Here is a 20578-nt window from a genome sequence, read left to right as displayed (position 1 = left end):
TGCTGTATAGAATATATATAAGAGGATATGACTCTTAAGACACAAGGGATTTGAAAACAAGAGCCAGTAAAGGTCAGCTGTTATGAGAAGACTTTTCTTCAAATAGAGTTTTTAGGGCTTCCCAGATCAAATTCAAAAGGTTTTGAAAGGTTTTCATTTCCACCATCCTTTAGGAAAACTTTCCCACCAGCTATTAGATTTCTCCATTAGAAAAATGTGTTATGTGACAAAACCATTCCTTTTCTACAACTGGCTTTATTAATATAAGTCTGACAGTGTAATCAAGCAGAAACCTTTAGCACGGTTTAAATACTATATAAACTTGCAAGTACAAAGATGGAAAAAATGGAGTTTGCCTGTCACTACCTGTGGTTCTTATTACTTCTTGAACATCACTGACAATGGAGATTAATATAGTCAGAATCAATCTAGCCAATAATTTCACTTTGAAGGGCTGGTATAGTGTTTGCATTTCCAACACTGGAGTAAATCTGTTTAGAAATAATTATTTTAATGAATTTGTTTTTAAAGTGTGAAAATATTTTTACAAGACAGACTTAATAAACACTTATTGCAGTATTTAAACTGGGCCTGATTTAATTTGATATTGTTTCCTTAATTTAAACAATTATATCTAGCTGTAACTCCTCAAATCTAGACTAAATGATTCATGATTATGTCTACTGGTGAATATATCCTTCATATAAATGTGGACAATTAGAATGTACCCACTTAGTCATTGTCAAGCCCTGCAGAGATGCAGAATGTACAGCACATGCTGGGAGCCACTGTGTCAGTAATAAAGACAAGGGCAGCTGCAAAATGTTCCAATTTATGCAAATTAAAACATTTTCATGCAAAATAAATAAGCTTGATTAATTTTACTGAATGGTTTTTGACAAGTTATCTCCACAATTCTGAATTAGCAGCCTTTTCATCAGATGCACCTCGTTGTTACACAGTGATGTACAGGGAAGGGAAGAGCTGCAGCTACGTACTGGGGTGTGCTGGCCTGTCACTGATGAAGTCCCACAGGCTGGTGGCTCTGCCTGAGGTGTGGATGAATACGGGATTTACAGTTCAGCTGTCATTCAGGGTCCTCGAGTGTTTTTGTAAGAGGTCAAACTACGGACATATTTGGGAAGGTGCTGAAAGCCAGCTTAGTACTGGCAATGAGGGGTGAGGGAATGCCATGGGGTTGGCCTACATTCCTCTGTCTACTTCTCCCGCTGACCGTCATTGCAAGACTTCTCAGGGTGATTTGAATTTCCTGCTTGCATCTGTTTAAAAGCTGTGACAGGGTGGCTGCTCCTGTATAAAGCAGCTGCAGTGAGGATGCAACTCACTGTCTTTTGTGCTAAATGTAAGTGAAAACATGAGCTGTGCTGAGGTGCAAGACTAAGCGAATAGAGCTCACATGTACTGTGCTCCTTTTTGATTCAGCATCTGTTCTTAATTGCTTTAATTCTGAGAGTTTTCTGGAGGCATTCATTTCCATGGAAACGTTTGAATAAAAGTTTCCTTCTCTCTTTTTGTCTTCAGATTAAGTCTGGAGAGCCATAGCCACAGCCCAGCTACTCTGGGTTATTCTTTGTCCCCCTTTCCACAGGGTGTGAAAAACCAAAGAAACTTTTAAAACTGAAGCTGTGAGCCTGCTTTTGAATCAGGCTACATTCAACAGTTACTCTGGTTTACCGTAGGCAGGCACTTCACTTGGCATGGCAAAACAGGGATGGTACCACGCACAGAAGTTTAAGGAGCATTTTAACTAATAAAAAGGTCATGGCTCCAATTCCTACAAGCAAACAATTTTTCCTAATAAAAAAGCACACTCGCTTGAAACCTGATATAGCTCTGATGACTTTTTGCTTGGTGACATTGTTATGTACTTATTAGGATGGTAGAACTGAAGAGAAATTATTTTTTAAATCTATTTCTCTTTCAGATCTTGATAAACTATCCATTAAACTATCCTTACCAAAACCAGATAGCCATAATGAAATTGTTCATTTATAAGGACATTATCTTGACCAGTGTAATTGCCAAGCAGGGTATATAACTGCAAGGATTTTGTTCAGCATTGCTTTTACCTGATTTTTCAGTGAAATCCAGAAGCCACTTCTTTAGACTAGTGTTAGCTTTCTTAACCTTTTACCATTGATATTAAAGCCTGAAACAAAAGCCATAACTTACCTCATCATAGTATTTGTTAGTGTACTGGTAGAGTTGGTGTAGAGCCACAAGGGTGTTTAAGGAATCAGTATGTGCCTGTTAACACAAGCAGGCACCAAACATGTCAAAATAGGATCACACACAACTGAAACTTATGCACATGCACAACTGTTGGGTACAATTGACAAGCTCTGTGTTTGACTTTTGTTAAATGTCACTCGGGGCAGAGAAAAGGAGTGAGAAAACTTTTCTTTGGGAATTTTTAGATCAAGATTTTCCCTCTGGTATTTTTCCAGCCTGCCCACAACTCTTAACATTGGAGTTGGAAGATATTTTGAACTCTGAACGTCAAACCACAGGCTACAACTCAAACATCTGCTAGCAGCATGGGTGTGAAAAGCTAAAGCATTTACTCAGTACAATCTACATATTGTTGCGATATTAAGCCCCTTCTCTAGCTCTTTTTACATCCTGGAAATTATTCACACCCCACTATAGCAAAGGTGTAACTCCTCAATATCATGACCACATGTACATTTTGAAAAAAACACCTGAAACATGAAGATAGAAAGGTAGGTGGGGGGGGGGGGGGCACATAGTGAGGAGAGAGAGAGAGAGAGAGAAAGGACTTCAAAGGAAACAGGAAATAACCCTTCCATTACCTTATCTTCCCCTTGCCTCTACACATATGACCTATTTAGTGAATGTGCTCTACCTGTCTGAACAGATGTTCTTCATTCAAATGTGTAGGATTCAAGTTTCTAGCTATGCCTTTAGTCTTTTAAGTTAGTTAAGAAAATGAAGAATTGCAAAATATTGCTACTGGCATAAATGATTACCCTAGGGATAAAGCAGCAGAGAAACATCCATCTTCCCTTGCTCTTTAAAAGTCGCTTTTAGAGGTGGTCAAAATCTGCAGTGTTCAATCACTCCTTCCATATTAATTTTGATCATAATTTATAATGAAAATAGAAAGGAAGAACATATCCTGCTGATATTAAAACATTATATTGAATTTACTTTTAATCACCAAACATTCTAATTTTATATACATCTCAATTTATGTAATAAATAAAGTGAACTGTGAAATGAAATGTCACTGCAGATGAGTTTTGTAGTGAATGACTGAAAATAGAAATGCTCTCATGAGGATGTTGATCTGCAAAATGTTAGGTCCTAAGGGCACTGAAATAAACAAACTGCAAAAAATTCCCCAAGCATCCTCCTTACGCTAGAACTCTTCAACTAAATTAAGCAAATGAGCAAACCAGCCAGTAAATACACTGCCTTCTTGCTCAGGCTAAACAACATCTTTAGGACTGGTGAGGGACTCTCCGGGTTCTCCAAGTTTAATAGAGTGCTTCAAAGGCAAGAGCCTGCCCAAGCTGAGCTGAGCTGCAGAGCAGACAGGCTCTTTCACAACTGAAGCAGGTTTTGTAATTATTTTGTTCCACCCGTCTGCAATTCAAGTCCCAGACAGCAACCATTACACTCTGCTCTTCTCCACCTGAGGTAACCCAAATAACCTACAATGCAAAATCTGCCACTGAGCAAGCACATGATGAACTTCTCACATATAGCATAAAGCAAAAGTATTGCCCCTGTATAGACAGTTCTAAAATATGCTATACTTAATGTTCATGCCTCTTCTTTAATTTCTGGAATCTAATTTTTGCTGTGGTAGAACTGTGAATTCAGTCACTACTCATTTTCAGTATGATCAATGCTAAAAATCCTCTATATGTTGTGGAGACAAAGCACAGTTCAAGAGTGCTATATTTTTTCCACAATGGATGTAAAAAATCCAAACAGTGTCTCTATTCCCTGCATAACTCAGATAGATTAGTGACAATAAGGATTCTTGATTCCATTCAATAATCAACATTTCAAAGGTCTAACAGGCACAACTACAATGAACAGGAGTATTTCAGAGATTTATGAAATAACTCATCTGCTATTTGCACATACAAAAAAACCCATTTGTTGAGATAGAAAGAGAAGACAACAAAAAACAGTGTTACACTTGGCTCCACTTTCACTAGAAGAAAATGGAGTATATTCTTACCCTAGAAATCTCTGCTAGATGGGTATTCATATCTTGGTCACTCACAGACACCATCTGACGAATACCTTTGTAGTAACTTAAAAAAGATTTTCAGTTAGTAAAATAAATTGTATCTTTCTGGCAATTCTGCCATTATTTCAAACATGCTTCCTTACTAACACAGGAGATACTCTACCACAAAAGACCAATGATTCCTTCAGTAATCCTGCCTTTCAACATTAGTACTTTTGCAGTAGAGGTAAATCTTACCCGATTGTACAGGAACGTACCACAGGGAAAAAAATCTATAATTGCAGATAATGATTATTTTAGGTCTTAAAACTGGCAAGAGTTTTGTTCTGTGGCAGATCTTCCATGATATTAACAGAATTTCCAATTAGCAAGTGAATAAAGTCAGAGACAGCATAGAAAAAAAAAAATGTTTCTGAAAATGTTTTCAGGATTTGGTCTCTACTGAGTTATGGAAGTGCAGCATTTGTTAGACAGATCATGCGGGTAGCAACTATGACTGCAGAAAAAAGCATCATATTTTCTCCTGAATAAATCTATTCATCTGTCTGTGCAGACAAGAATATGCACTGGGTCCTAACGGAGCTCCATTTCAACTCTGCCAATGCCACCACCAAGGAGATCTTTAAACATTTGGGTGTAAAATTTTTAATATTTGACAGCTGACTTTGACTATATCAGCATTCCCTTTTCCTCTTACATAAGCTTAAAATCCTAACAACCAAATAACCATGAAAAGAGTTAATACTTACTCTTCCACCATTTTCTTATAGTTAGAGATTTCTTTTGCATAAAGTAATTTATTACTTGGAGAATCCTGAAACATTTAGAATACAGAAAAAATTAGTTATTTATGAACATCTTTAGGAAGCAAAAGAAAGTCAATAATCAAGCATTTATATTCACATACACCTGAGCTTTACAGATATTAACATTTGGATACTTATTAACATAGTATTAGATAATTAGATTATAGATAGTTTATTTCATAAAAAGATGATGTTTTCACATGGTATTATTGCTGAGTTTTACAAACTATCAATGCAAGGTGATAATAAATTATTGGTAGACCTGAAATAATGAGTTTTTAAACATGCTTTTTATAAAAGCAGTTGCTATTTTCTCCTTTTTCAATAGTATCAATTGGCAGACTACACAGAAACACTGACAGTTCACCAACCTGTTAAGTGGTGAAATGTTAACTTCATTATAAAACTAAAAAGAAACGATCAAGGCTATATCTCCTCAGAGAATGGGTATTGTCTGTGAGGATGCCCTTTGTCTCGTCAGGCATGAGCATAGTCAGGATGTAGAATGCAAATCACTTACTCTGCTTAATTTGTGCTCTGTTCTTGTGCAAGCATCCATGAAAGTCTGTGCAATGACTGACAAGGAAGCATCCACTACTTCATGAACGTGAACATCAAAGATGAAATGGGGATTTTTCAGTATGTTTACCCAGAATCTAAGAGGCAGGCTACAAAGTAAGGAAAAAGATAAATAATCCTTTTTACACAATAAATATTCTACAACAAGAAAATCATATGAAATTAAGTATAGGCTTCGCATTTTCATCTCCTCACAACAGTGATGTTTAATTTTATATCTCAACGCTTATACAAGCTTGTCTGGGTTCCATGCCTGAAAACCAACTCTTTACATCTCTCAGAAAAACTCATATGAGGTCTTGAGCGCCCCAAAGAGCAAGGAAGGATGTATGTGTGGTCAGAGAAACTATCAAGTAGTATGTATGAGATTTTGTGATTTGACAGGTAAATCTAGTCTCATTTACCTCTTGCTTTCCTCTTCTCTGAGGAAAGACAAAATGTAAAACATGGTAAATCTGCCAGTGACAATCCCATAGGTAAATTGGTTTCGTTTTTTGCCGCTTCTAGGTTTAGAGGTAATCTTTTTCATCACACAAACATATTATCTAAATTAAAATTCTGAGGATTATAAATGAAATTTACTTTGATTTGTGGTAAGAGTGTTAGCATATACCTGAGAATTATACTCTTATTTCTCTGCAATACATGCCTCTTTTCATACCGTACCTGTTCGTTTTCCAGATGTGAATGGTATCTTCATCCTTGATGTCATGTTTTTCTGCTTGCTCATCAAGAAAGTCAAAGAAGTACTTCACAGCTGGTGGCACCACATGGTTTGAGTTGAGCACACTATGAAAGAAGTCATCTACAAACTGCTGAAGTGTACCCTAAAAGCAAATTTTAAAAAATCAGTTACATTTGTGTTACAAGCTGAACTCAGCATCTTTTATTCCTGTGGACATAATCCAGTTGCTGTCACTGATGGCCTTTACCCTGAGTGCTAAGAGTGACAAAAAGCAAACAATTTCTTAGAGCAGTGACTTTGTAAACTGCCAACACAGGAAAGACCTCCTAAAGCACCATTTTATGTTCTAGACTCAAAGATTGTGACTTCATCAGAGATCCTATGGTTTGCACAGAAAAGTGTACCTTCTGCTTGACAGAAAAAGCAGAAATTGGTTGCTATATTCAGGATTGTTGTGCACATAAGATAATTTTTAGCCACTTTTTAATGATTTTGCAGCTTTCCACATCCAGTTTCTCTGACAGCAGAGCATTGCAATTTTTACAAAGAACCTGAGAAGAAGAAGTACCAGTGAGCATTTGCCCTTTTTGTTTAAGGGCAAACACATGGGCTTTATCAGACATCCAATCTGACTCAGCTTCATGAGATCCACAGAGCCCAAGGAGTGAAGTGTCAGAAGGGCTGTGTTCTTGGATTCCTGCATCTGCCTGGATCTTAGTAATGGTAACCTCAGAGACCGTCCTCTTGTTTTAGAGAGGACCCTGTTGAGGCCACACAGAGCTCATCTCCAGTCAACTGATTGGCCCTACAGACATTTTTGAAGGGCTGCATCTTCTTTCCAACCATGACTCCAGCTGACAGCCTCCAAACAGGGAAGGAACCCAGATGGCAAGGAGGTCTAAGACATTCTACTGTCAGCCAGAACACACAAGTCCCAGGGCTGAGGGGTAGTTGTGATCTCAGCTGTAACACCTCACCAACATTTTATGAGTCAATAAAGCTCCAGACTTGGTAATAATCTATAAAATGGCTATTGAGAATACAAAGCAGTGGCTTTATTAACAGAAGAAAGGGATGCAAGCATCTTTTTGGCTCTTCATCCTGAGTCTGTGTCATCTATCCGAAGACTTTACTTTATATCCACTTCCATGCTTGGACAAGCGGCCTTAGCTGGAGCCAGACTGACTTAATTTTCACGAAAGGAGCCTGGCTTTGTGGTCATGAAACACATTATTCTAAATTCTAATTCTTTCTCCAAGGAGAAATATTTCAAAAAATTATTTTGCCCTTTATCAATTCTGCAATATAGGCCCTAAAAATACTCTAAAAAGACTATTATTATATGGAAACATTTTTTATTGGGGTTTTACTGGAACATTGACCACATACAAGAACAGGGAAATGTAACAGAAAATATAGGAGTTTATAAAGCATTCAGTACAAAAGAAAATCCAACAAAGTATTATCTAAACAGGTGGCATAGAGCAGAATATCCATCTTTGTCTTGCAAGGAAAATCTTTCTTTAATGATCACGTGATCATGGCTCTCAGCTTTGATCAGGAGCTGCAAGTTATCTCTTTCCCAGTAATGTTCCTCAGGGCATATTAATCACTTGAAGCCTTGAACACCAGCTTGTATGTACTTGACACATATTCCAAATTGCCAACGAATGTATGACTAATATTTGCATCTATTTCCTCAGTTGTATCTCAAAATCTATAGAAGTAAAGTGTAACTACAACACATCTGAGCCCTACCTTCACAGAAAGAAGTCTGGTCAGGTAGATTTCTGTAATAGCTTTGGTCCTCTCTTTTTCTTTCACACTGCCTCGCTTTGATTTACCTTCATCCATTTCATCCACTGGCCGGACTAGATGCCAGACCTTATTTTCATCTTCCAGGAGTGCATGCCCTAGAAGCAGTAATTGCAATAATTATAAAAACACCCAGTCCCAAAACAGCAACATAAAAGTAATCATATACATATATACATGTTCCCTGTGCTTAACATACCTGTCCTCTTGCCAAAGGAATCTAGATTACCCTGTTCCTGTCCAACATATACAACTCAAATACTAAATGTTCAGTGGCACAGAGATGAAAAAACTTGCTTTTGTCAAGACCAAAGGGAGAGGAAAGAATCACACAATAGGAAAACTTCTATTTGGTCATTGTCCTGGTTCAAGTCAGGACAGGGATAATTTTTGCAGTAGCCAGGAGGAGTCATGGCTGGGACACGGAGGTTCTGTATCACCTGATGTCATTTGTCACAGGTGGGGAGAAGAGAGTCTCCTCTGGGGAGAAGGGGGTCCTTCCAGTGAAGTAAGTGTGGAGGAGCAGTGGGGTAATGCCAGTTTCAAGCTGGAGAGAGCAGTGGGAATAGCATGACAGAGGGAACAGTCAGGTACTGTCTGTTGTTGGGTGTTTCCATGGTGAGCAATAATGGTTCTTTTCTTATATCCGCTGACATTAGTTTTCTTTTCTCATCTCTTTGCTGTTTCCAGTAAATTGTTGTTATCTCAACCCATGATTTTTACCTTTTGTGTCTCCCATTGTGTCTCTATCCCACTGCAGGGGAGGGGGAGGTGGAGGGGGAAGTGAGCAAGCAGTGCATGGCTTGGAGTAGTAGAAGACTAAATTGGATAAATACCTTTCCTAAATCACGAGACTCATGTAAACACAGTATGTGTATGTTTTGAGGTTCACACAATTAAGTTATTTTCTTTGTGAATTCTCAAAGACATGATTAAGTTATAGAATCTTAGCTAGGTCTGACCCCATAACCACCACAGAAATACAAATTGCAGCCTACTGGTACAACATTTTCTCTAGGTAACACCATTACATCTCTAGGTAACACCATTACAATTCACATCTTTACCCCAGTTCTGAGGTCCAAGTATGGTACCTCAGTTCAAACCTTCCTTTTATCAACATTTGATAAGCACCACTTGACTTTGTAGCTGAGTGGAGGAAAAATACATCCCTGAGACAACATGAACTCCAGCAGCCAGAGATAATGACTGAAGCAAATTCATATACAATATAGTAAGATTTTTTAAAAAATTGGTTTGTCAGTATTCAGAGGGAGAGACTCACATCAAGTCTCTTACAATAAAGCAGAAACAGGAGTAAGCACTAGGATGATAATGGATGGTTACAGTGTCTTATTGTGCTACCTGGGGCTTGGTCCTGCACCTGGTGCTGGGGCTTGGATCACGCAGTGGATAAAACCAGTTTTGCACTTTGGCATCACATTATTGTTTAGACTAAAGAGCTTCTGTTACAGACAGTTCTAAAAGAGATGACAAAATTGTTTTAACTTGCCATTAATATTCCTTGAAAAGGATTTCTGTGTCACTTTCAAATCTCTTGGTTTTGTTTGTTCTTCCTTTAATTCCTGAACTTTTGCATCTACTTGACATAGTCCCTACAATCAATGGTGCTTTTCCAGTGGAAGTTATTGAATCAGTACATTAAAAATCATTGACATCTTAAAAATATGGAAGTTATTTTTCCCATAAAAATTGTGATTCAGCCCCACTGTACAAATTATTTTGCATTCTGCTAAGTTTTATGCCTTAATATGCACCTCTAACATAACTGAATCCCAGTTACAGGACAAAATATCAGTTTTTAATTGCATTAACTTTGACCATAATAGTTAATTAACTAAGTTCCTCAACAGCTACATTGAATTTCCCAGTTTGCATGTACATTCAGTATTTTTCATCACGGGAGAAAATAACATTTAAGAGCAATCTGGCTAAGCCAACACTTTTGCTTGAATCTACTTTATATATTCTCATGAAAAGCATTAGTTATGCAGTCTTCTGGGACATTTACTTCTTTTTAACAAGGTAGGGAAGAAATATAAATCCCACATTAAATCATATTGTCCTTTGAGAGTCCTTAATTCAAATTGAAGTTCATGTGAATGAAGTCAGAAGAAATAAAAGCTATCACTTTATTTTGAAGCAGTTGTGACTTCACAATAGATGTCATTCATGGCAATCATCTGCCTGTACAGTAAGAGTACTGCTAGGCATGAACTAGAATGTCTTTTGCAATCCCTGTTGTTTACTTTTGGAAATTAAGGGATCAAATCATACAGTTAGACAGAAACTATATTCCAGCCTTATGTCAGTTGTTTGGTACACTCCTGCTTCCTCTTTTGAATCAAAGGAATTTATTCTCTCTTTGCCCTCCTGATGGTATATGGTCCAGTTTAACTTTGGACAGAAGAGGAAACAGCTAAAGGGGTTTCCACTGAGATCACTGGCTCTTACATGCAGCTGAGTTTGTTCTGTGTTTGTTTAGCAACAGCAGAATTGGTTACTATTGGAATAGTAGTTATTTCATAGGAAAGTAAGGATCAAGAGACTACAGCTCAACCAGATGAACTACTGCAACCCGAAGATCTCACTTCATTGCTATAAATAGCAAGAAGAAAGAGGAAGAGAAATTCAGAACATGGACCAACAAAACATGTTAGCAATATGGTTGCTAAGAGAAAATAACAGTTCTATGAGATCATATTTTCTTCAATGGGAAAGTAGGAAATGAAGAAAATAAAATATAGGGGGAAATACCTCCTTTCTATCTTCTTAGTCACACTAAGCATCAAGCTGTAAGTAGGAAGAAGATTGTGTCCAGGGTGTCAAATGCTTCCCCCTGAGCTTTGTCTTGGCCCTTATGCATTCTTTGGCCAATATAAAATAATTATTGGGGTGTTGGGGGAGTGTTAATGGCAAAAATTGACTGTGCTGACTAATTACAGTGGTAGGAACCATGATGTAAACATCAGGCAATGCAGCCCCTTTCCCCTTGTGCGACTTGCAGCAAATGATCTTCCTTCCAGTCTCCCCTACCTCATGAATACTGTTCCATGGAGATGGAGGAAAGGTTGCCCTAACAGATCTGCTAATTAGTATTTCTGATCTGCAACCCTGTGTCTATTTTTATTCATAACTAAAAAAGAAAGAAAAGAAAAGAAAAGAAAACAAAACAAACAAAAAACCCCCAAAACCCAATATCAGGAAAAAAACACCCAAAATAACAGAATGTGTTGTTTTGGTTTATAGTTCAGTACAGAAATACTAGTATGAAATCACTGGAACCGTTCTTCTTTTTGATACAAATTTGTAACTACATTTATTGTCTCCAGAAGCAAAAGATGCTGCGTTTAATTTGTCACAATCTCCAGCTTCCAGTGTCCTCCTGTTAAAAGCTCTGAATAAAAGCAGCACAGAAGCAATGCCAGGATTTAGGGCAACATCTCTGAACGTGGTTTTACATTTTTGGTCGGTGCAAAGCCTCCTAGTTTGGCTGACAGTCAATGGCTTCAGCTGACACTTCTCAATGCAAAAGGTGCAAATTAATGAGACCGAATAAAAGGAAATCCACTTCGTCACAAGCCTCATTCATAGTCAGGATAGGATTTCTGTTTATTCAAACCTTGTAAATCCCTGTGCTATATAAATGTGCATATGTGGGAGGGGAAGCTTCTGATCCTCTCCTCTCCCTTTTATTCACAGTGTCTCACAAATCGTGGTCACAGCAGGCTCTCACTTTGTATCAGCTTTGTAACATTTTATAGCTTTCCAACAGAACAAGTTGGCACCAGATAGCTCTGAGGACCTTGCAGTGCTAAAAAAAGCAGGGTAGCTTGGCATGAAACACTGTCATCCCAAATTTGTACACTACCATGGTGCAAGACAGGTGTAGAGAAGAAACACGGTGGAAGCTGTTAGCACTTGATACTTTGGGATCTGAATTCTCTGCAGGCTTTTCTCTAACATACAAGAGCCCTTTTGCAACAGCACTGTCCCCAGAAGTCTGCTTTTCTTTTCAATTTAGTATGCCACACAGATAACTAATGAATTCACCTTGGAATACAGATTATGCTTGATCAAAGAGCTTCATCATACTGAATCATATTGAATGATATAATTGCAGAGAAGGAGGAAAGGAAAAAAAACCTAACCCAAGAAAAAAAAAAAAAAAAAACCAAACCCATGTGATCTCATCCTTTAGTGCCTGCCACAGGGGTAGAGAGGTGAGGAAGATGAAGATTGGCTGTGCAGAACAGAAGGCTGACCACTATTCTACGTCAAGAAAGCAAAGCAAGTTAAGGGCACCCCCAGGCTCCATTCACAGTCCACTCCACTTATTTAGAGGTGAGGTGACCATAGCCCCACCTACCAGTGCAACCAAACTGAACAGGGACTAGGAATCAGCACCTTGCCTGGCTGCACTCCACTGCATTCTATATTAAACTGGATGGCTTTTTAAGTTAACATGCTGGGTCAGCACCTGCTGTGACAGAAAAGTCACTGCTTGGCCACCTATACCAGGCACTTGGAGTAAAAGGGTGAGGATAGCAGCAGCAGTGTAGACATGACCATTAGAAGACTCTTCTTTCTGGTGCAAAAAAAGAAAGAATCCAGGAGGACAGAGTAAAAAGTAAACAGTAAGTAATTCTGCCCATCTTAATTTCCTGTCCAACACTCAAAACAAATGAAAGTCTGAACCTTTCTGCTAAATAGCCATATATGTCAGAGCTATCAGTTGAGACCCATCTTTTTGAAAAATGTACATTTCTGCCATATTATTTCCAACCTGTTTAACTGCCCAGCCCTTAAAACATTAAATCTAAGATCAGTAAATCTGTTTAAAGGAATGAAACTATTAGGTGAAGTAATGGCCTTTGCAATCAGTGCTAGAGAGAAAAGCATATCAAATGAGTTCATGGGAGGAAGAATGATCTCAACAATTATTGTTCCATAAATCTAACTTCTACTTTATGTAAAATAACTGAATATAAGGATAAAAAAAAAACCAGAGAAACTGTACATCTGAAGTCAGTAAAGGAAATACATGTGACAAAGGACATATATTCACAAGTAAATATTGCCATAAAAATCTGAGAGCGTTCAAGGCTGTAATGGATATTGTGTCTCAAGATATTTTGAAATATAAAAAATTGGTCTAGACAGAATACTAACACACAAAAGTAAAAGCTTTTAAGATGGGTTGCAAGCTAACAGGTTGTCTTCTGTGTTGCGAAGTCCAGCATACTCTAGCAGACAGCAATACAAGAATTATGCAGCAGATGCATTAGTGATGTGAAAGAGAAGAAACATTACAAGGAAATTCCTGATGCTCACTTACAGAGGATTGAAAACCTCAAAAAGAGCAAAGGAATTGTGAAAAATGTTGCATCTAATAAAGAGACAAAATGCATGGAACGATCAAAGTCAACTAAAAAGCCCTGGGAAAAAACAAGTTAGCATAGCTGGTGAAACATCACTCAGAAGGAAAGGAGACATAAAATCTGAAGGTACAGAGATGAGTTTGCAAGGCAACACAGTTGTAAGACACGCTACAAAAAATTACATCAGATTCATTATGTCACAGAGAGGGGGGGGAGCTAGTCTCCACTGTGGTTCATCTAGAACACTGCATTTAATTCTCAGTCTAATAAGAAGTGAAAGAAATTTGAAGAGGAATGTGAGTAAAGGCTGAACAAAGGAGAAAAAGAGATAAAGCTCTGGGAAGATGAAATGTACGGTTTGACTATAGATGTAGTGTGATTGAAAAACAAAATATGGAAGGAAATGTTTAAATAAGAGTGCTTTCTATTAAGTTGGGGTATGGACTCACAGCAATTATGGTTAAAATCCTAGGGTTTAATACTTTTATAATGAGGGCAAAGAAAACCAGTGCAAGTGTACAGTGGGTAACACATAACAAATAAACCCTATATAGTCTGGTAGGGAATATCTAACTCCATGGAAGTGCTTGATAAACAAAATCAAAATGGCAGCATCACTCTGTGGGTTTGGACATCTGGTCATATTGGGAGGTAGGGAAGCCAGAAGACACTTACTTTCCCCTGGGACATCTTGCTGATTATCCTCTGGCTGCTGGGAAATTCCCATTTTTGATAAGATGAGTGTGGCACCATCTCGGACCTTTGAAAAGAGAAACACAGAGATATTCTTTGAAAGAACCACGCGCTACTGAACCTCTTTCTTAAACTGTAAACTGGGGTTTCTGTGATCGGTTGCAGGGAATCTACGACAAATACTAACCTTCCTAGGCTTCTTGGGCAACTGGCTCTGCAATTCAGAACAGACTCCCTCTCACTCTCTAAGATCCCATCAACACCTCCTCTGAGATTACTGAAATATTAGGGGCATCTTCAAGGCTTAAGTGGTTCCTCATGGTGTGGGTGCCCTTTGGACAAAAATCGGGCTTGTCATGAATAATCAGACCAGCCTGTTTTTCTCAGGAAAAGGGAAACCAATCTCTTTCCCAATCAGGATTAACTGTTGTTAGAAAGCAATAAATAGCATGAAAAGGAAAGATAAGTGGATTGCAAGTGCGTGGTAGAGTGCACAGTATGAAACCTAGAACAGACAATACAACGACGGCAACATCTGCTCTCCTGATTGGGCTTTTGAACAAACCAGACCAACTCAAAATCTATTTAGCAGCACAGCAAGGACAAAGACAATTCTCAGGGGTAAGAAGTGGTGTAAAAAAGAAAAGATGAATGTGAGACCCACCAAAAAGGTGAATGTTCAAAATGGAATTTCGATTTGGATACTTCAATGTTGAGGAAACCAAGGTACTGGCATTTAGGTTTTGTGTTTTTATATAAAATGCAGAATGTCTAGACCCAGCCTTTCACCGTCCAAACCTTTTACTGAATAGACGCAGACCCGCGTTCTTCTTTTGATTCTTTATCATAGAATCATGGAATGGTTTGGGTTAGAAGGGACCATTGAGATTTCCAACTTGCCTGCCATGGGCAGGGACACCTTCCACTAGACCAGGTTTCTCAGAGCCCCTTCTAGCCTGGCCTTGAGCCCTGCCAGGGATGGTGTATCCACAACTTCTCCAGGCAACCTGTATGTACCACTGAAATTTCTCTATAAACAGATAAAGATTTTATTTATTACAAGAAACCAGGTAACAGGTGTGAACAACATTTTTGAAACACCTTACATTGTAATGCATTAGTGTGTTGATACGTTTCCATCTGCCATCTCGTTGGGATGTTAAATCCAAGTCTGAGAGGATCTGTGCAGTAGAACCTGGACGCCATTCTAAGGGGTAATTAAAGTGAGAAAAACAGTTTTTAACCATGTGCAAAACTAACTACTCCAAGAAGGTTTTACAGACCCACTGACACATTGTGGAACATCAAAAGAAGTAATGTAGCGCATGCCCCAATGTGTGTTTTTTATTGCTTAATCATTTGGTCTTTATTACAGATGTTTGCATGAATTATTCCTAACCATGCATATGACTTCTGACTGTCTTCCATAAAAACTTAAATTCCTTCTCATAGAATTCAATAAATATATATAATAAGATCTGCTATTGGTTCAAAAAAGTAAGATTTCATAAAATAGAAAAGACATTTTTAGGGGATTTACTAGGATTTTCTGAAGTACAAGAATTCAATCTTCTACTTTCACATTAATGCAGTAATGAAAATATTGAAAAAAATATTAGTTGGAGCTTTAGTTCTGAGTTTATTAGGCCTTTTAAGGAACACTATTTCCTTTTTTTTTTTGTCAAGAAGAGAACAGCTATTTTGAAAGCCTTCAAGGAGGATGATTTTCAGAGACTAAGTGGTACATCATCTCCTAAAAGTGCAGTTCCTGTAAGTTATAATTCTTTTGAATAACCATCATTAAGGCAACTAAAAATCAGTACCAGTTTCTGAAATTGCATCATTACTTCTCCATCAGTTAATTATCCATGCTGTCATTATCACATTAATTAGTACCTGAGATACTGACTCTGTCAGACATGAATTCATTTGTGCCAATAGTCATTAACAGGCTCTTGCAATGCTGATAACAGTATCCCAAAACTTTAGGAGTCAAAAAAATCTAACTCATAAGAAAACATTAATTTTTAAAGCATATTCAGATTGCTGCAAAATGCTGTATTTTTGCATTCAGCTGAACATGAATTGAGCTTTAAAAAAAAAACACCAAAAAAACAAACAACAAACCAAACCATAACCAAGCAATAAAATCCTCTTATAGACATTTTTTTCAGAAAATACAAAGTCACACCGCAGATCTGACCTGTTCAATATAGCATCACAAGTAACTACATACCAAGAACTACACTGTCAGCTTTTGGCCACTGAGAACACGGCAGATTTCGATAGACTTGGTCTATTATCTTTTCCTTTACTTGTGATATGGTATCACAGTTCAGCACTTTCACAGGTATGGAATCATTTCCTCCCTCTTGCACATATACATTAACTGTCTGCGAAGAAAAGAATGTACAGGGTTATTAAGGCAAATCAGTGCTGAATTACCTCTGAATCTGTTCTTCTGGGTGATTTAAATGCAAACAGTATCTGAAATTCACCAAGCAATGATTATTTCACAGCAAAACATATTTGCAATGGGAGTATGGATTATTTGAAGGATCTTTTGCTGTTATGCAGGCAACCAGCTATCATAAATTCCAGTTAATTTCTCCCACTATGAAAAGACAGAAAAGATACAGAGTAGATTTATTAATGTCTAATATTCTAATATTATTAAGTCTTGGGAGTTTATTAAAGAGAAACATGCAAGAACAAAGCAGTTGGACCACTGACTTGTTCCATGCTTCACATTTAACCTGATAATCCTAAACATGAAAAGGCCAAGTATTGCAGGGCCCAAATTTCATGAGTTCCCAATAATAATTTGAACTGTACTTTGTTGAATATTATATTATTATTATTAAAATATTCTACTTTGTAGAATATGATGTGCTTTTGCCTTCCTTTATGCTTTCTTCATGGCTGTGGTTTTAAAGGTGAGCAGACTTCTTCCGTACATATGGTAATTTAACATGGCTCAACTGATGAGCAGTGAGTAGTTCAGCTCTCTAAACTTTACTTCCCGTTACCAGCTGTTCATTAAACACACACACACATACATATATGTATGTACATATAAAATTAATTTCCATCATCTTATGTGTTTGAATATCTCATTTACTGCCTACTGTTGTCCTAATAACTCTAATAGCTCCAGGGAATACACCTAAGTAGCTTATGCTAGCTCTAGCATTTTAAATATTACTGTTTTCTGATAGTATTGACATGGTTTTCTTAATGTTAAAGAGAATTTCTTGAAAGCATGTCATTTGCTAAATCTAGAATGATTTTTTTGAAAGAAGCTTTGCTATGTAAGTGTCAGTTTCAATATAGACAAAAACAAATAAGAAAACCATGGCCAGTATACCTCCCCAGAAGGAAAAAAAAATCAAAAACCTCAAATAGATAGTATTAAAAGCCTCTTTCTTTCACTAGCTGAATGAGTATTACAGCTCAGAGCCCTTGTGAATCTTTTGCCAGTCGGGTAACTTAGGAGGCCAGGCACAGGTGAAGCACTACAGATGTCAGATACATATAGTCCTGCCAACCATAATGCCTGAATTTATCACATCAGACCTCAGAAATAAACTTGCATAGCTGGTCTTTTGAAAAAGTGAAGAAAAGCTGTGCCATACGGCAGTCAAATTAAACATGATTGCACTGTCCCTTGACAGAACGCTCAAACTAATCATGAGATTTCACCTTCCTTTTCCTATTAGCTTTATGGTAATTAGACATGATTTTGCTGCTGGTTCAGTATGCAGCATGTCAGTGTAACCAGTGATGCAAAACAGATTCATCTTTTAAATAAGAACAATTAGAGAGCAGACAACTGCTCTATGCTGTACTTACCCACCTTGTCTCACTTTCAGGTGGAAGTGAAGGAATTAACTCATGCTTTAACCTACATTGGTGCACAATTGCTCCCTAACTGTTCAGAGTTACCACAACATCATCATCATGCCAAAGATCCCAAAAACTAGTGGCAACAGTTTTTGTGGCACAGTTTAGTGGCAACAGTTTAGTGGCAACCCCCTCCATAATCTTTTATTGTATGTATATACATATATACATACATCTCATCAACTTCCATGCATGCACATACATAAAATATTTGTTTGATGGGAAATTTGTAAGTCTGGACCAAATACTGTTAGTGTACAATGTTACAATGTTTAATATCTAGCTAATATGCACGTTGTGCCCACATCTGATTGCACTCATGAATTTTCTGCTTCACACTGAGTCATATAGCTTAATTGCAGGCTCTTTTTTTAAATGAAAAGAAACAGACCAAATAAAGAATTACTCCTATTAAGACTTACATGATGTACAGTGCAAATAAATCTTGTTTTCCATATACCACAGAAATTACAGCCAGCATTGCCAATCAGTGTGTTTTCTGTGGGTGGCACTTATAAAGACGGTACCTAAACTAATCCCCAAAAGTCAGGTGAATGTAAAATTTCTTCTTGCCCAACACATTCTTCATCCAGCTACTCTAGGTCACAGTCTGATGACTCCATGAGTGCAAGTCCTACAGAACTTTTCTTCCATCAGCCCTCCCATCAGCATCCTTTCAGAATACATAAAATGGTGATTTCCCCCCCCCAACCAAGGACTTAATAAAGCTTTTTATTAAATTTCTTTTCCATGCTGCATATATGTCACTGCATCTTTCTCAGTTTAAGACAACTACAAATGACTCCTAACATGTCAATAAAAAAGAAGTGAGAAAGGAAAAAAATCATGAATTTGTCTCTGAAGGACAGTCTGTGCATCTTTGATGTTCACTACACTGTACCCTGAAGAAAACCAGCAAGACTGTCAGAAAGAGTAAAACTAGATTTTACACTCCCTGAAGAGCTAAAGAGTGGGCTGCTTGAGTTTTTCCAAAAGGACAGTGAATCTGTGTTCTGAAGCATGTTTGAAAAGTGGTGGAAATTTCTGACAGTGAACAGAATTAAGTTTAAGTAGAATTATAATAGAAAAGAACTGGACCATGGCACTGATGATCAGATACAGGGGGAGGTTCAGTCCAGAGTGGGAGTTCCCTTGCCAGGAATGTCCATTTCTTCCCAGCTGAAGCAACTAACACAGGTCTCCAGAACTGGCTGTAGAGGCACTGTAGGGAATTATTTCCCTGAGAGGAAATAAACAACTTTCAATGCCAGTTGGGCTGCCCACGTTCAGAAGATCTTGACTCACACAGAAAAAATGTAGAAAGTGGTTCATAAAGTGTTCTGAAGATTGTGGAGCCATCTCACAGAACTGCAGAGGAGCACAATCTGGTATACTAATAAAATGATCTCTAAAATGATATTCAATATGCTGATTAGCAGCAATCACAAGGCAGAAAACCTGAGGTTCAGGCATAATGGCAGTGCAAGAATTCTGCAAAAATCAATTGCCAATGAATTTCGATGGGAAAAGGGGAGGAGCCAAACATCCTGACCACTTTTCACACCAACTGAAAATTATGAAAGGGATTTATTGAAATGGATTCTGCACTAGCAGGATTTGAATTTTACTTTAGAAGGTACTTTATAATTCTGTTTTCCTGCTTGGAGACTTGCTTTGGTCAAACTACTGACAATCCTGCCCATGACCAGAATTTCTATGCAGTTCACAGTAGTCTAGAAAACTGTGTACAGATGTAACAGTGTAGGAATTAATTGTAAAAAAAAAAAAAAAAAAAAAAAAATTATAATCTATTAATCATGCCTTGCTTACCAACTGTGTATACTCTACATCATCTCCCAGTAAGCCTGTGTCATTCAGTGTATACTTTGCTTTCTTCAGTACGGCATCCACTGGGCCTTTTTCTACCTGGTGTTTGATAGCCTTGAACAATTTATAAAGAGGCTCCCCAGCATTGTCCTGTGTAAAGGAAAGGAAATGAAATAAAGCAAAATCAAAATCAGTGCAGCTTTTTAAAGTAATACTGATTTAAAAAAAAAAAAAACCCACAGGCAACAGACTTCAACTCTTACCTTGAGGTACTGATATAAACAAATAGACATCCAGTTAGACAACATTCTCTCAACAACCGTTTCAGATCTGAAAAAAAAACCAACCCTGAATATAGTAAGGGCACTTAATGACAAGGTTTAAAAAAAAAAAAAAAAACCACTGCTTGCTTGAAATATAATATTTTTACATGCTTAAATGCATTCAGCCTCCTAATGCAATGATTTCCCTACAGAGTCTTGAAAGCATATACTTGCTTTAGGATAAGTGCTTTATATTGCTCATCATTCCTGAGTAGGTGCCTTCATCTCACTGCTGAAAAGCACACATCCTTCATTCAAAATCTTAAATTTGGTCTATGCTGTGAGAGCTAAAAAAT

The 20578-nt window shown here is 37.6% G+C and overlaps 1 protein-coding gene across 1 annotated transcript in view; it reads right to left on the bottom strand.

Moving 5' to 3' along the window:
• Window positions 1-20578, bottom strand: part of PLXNB2 (plexin B2) — a 173818-nt gene that overhangs the window by 2484 nt on the left and 150756 nt on the right. Inside the window, exons 27-37 of the mRNA XM_053977842.1 lie at window positions 20223-20289; window positions 19963-20109; window positions 16466-16622; window positions 15336-15436; window positions 14212-14296; window positions 8078-8232; window positions 6301-6461; window positions 5576-5723; window positions 4999-5063; window positions 4238-4313; window positions 2194-2268 (exon numbers count right to left, since the gene is read on the bottom strand). Of these exons, the coding sequence (XP_053833817.1) occupies window positions 2194-2268; window positions 4238-4313; window positions 4999-5063; window positions 5576-5723; window positions 6301-6461; window positions 8078-8232; window positions 14212-14296; window positions 15336-15436; window positions 16466-16622; window positions 19963-20109; window positions 20223-20289 (1237 nt within the window). The remainder of the gene's footprint in view (window positions 1-2193; window positions 2269-4237; window positions 4314-4998; window positions 5064-5575; window positions 5724-6300; window positions 6462-8077; window positions 8233-14211; window positions 14297-15335; window positions 15437-16465; window positions 16623-19962; window positions 20110-20222; window positions 20290-20578) is intronic.

This window comes from Vidua macroura, chromosome 5, assembly GCF_024509145.1.
Source record: "Vidua macroura isolate BioBank_ID:100142 chromosome 5, ASM2450914v1, whole genome shotgun sequence".
In the NCBI taxonomy this organism is placed as follows: Eukaryota; Metazoa; Chordata; class Aves; order Passeriformes; family Viduidae; genus Vidua; species Vidua macroura.
Note: the sequence above shows the minus strand (reverse complement) of the source record. Positions and strands in the feature narration are given on the sequence as shown.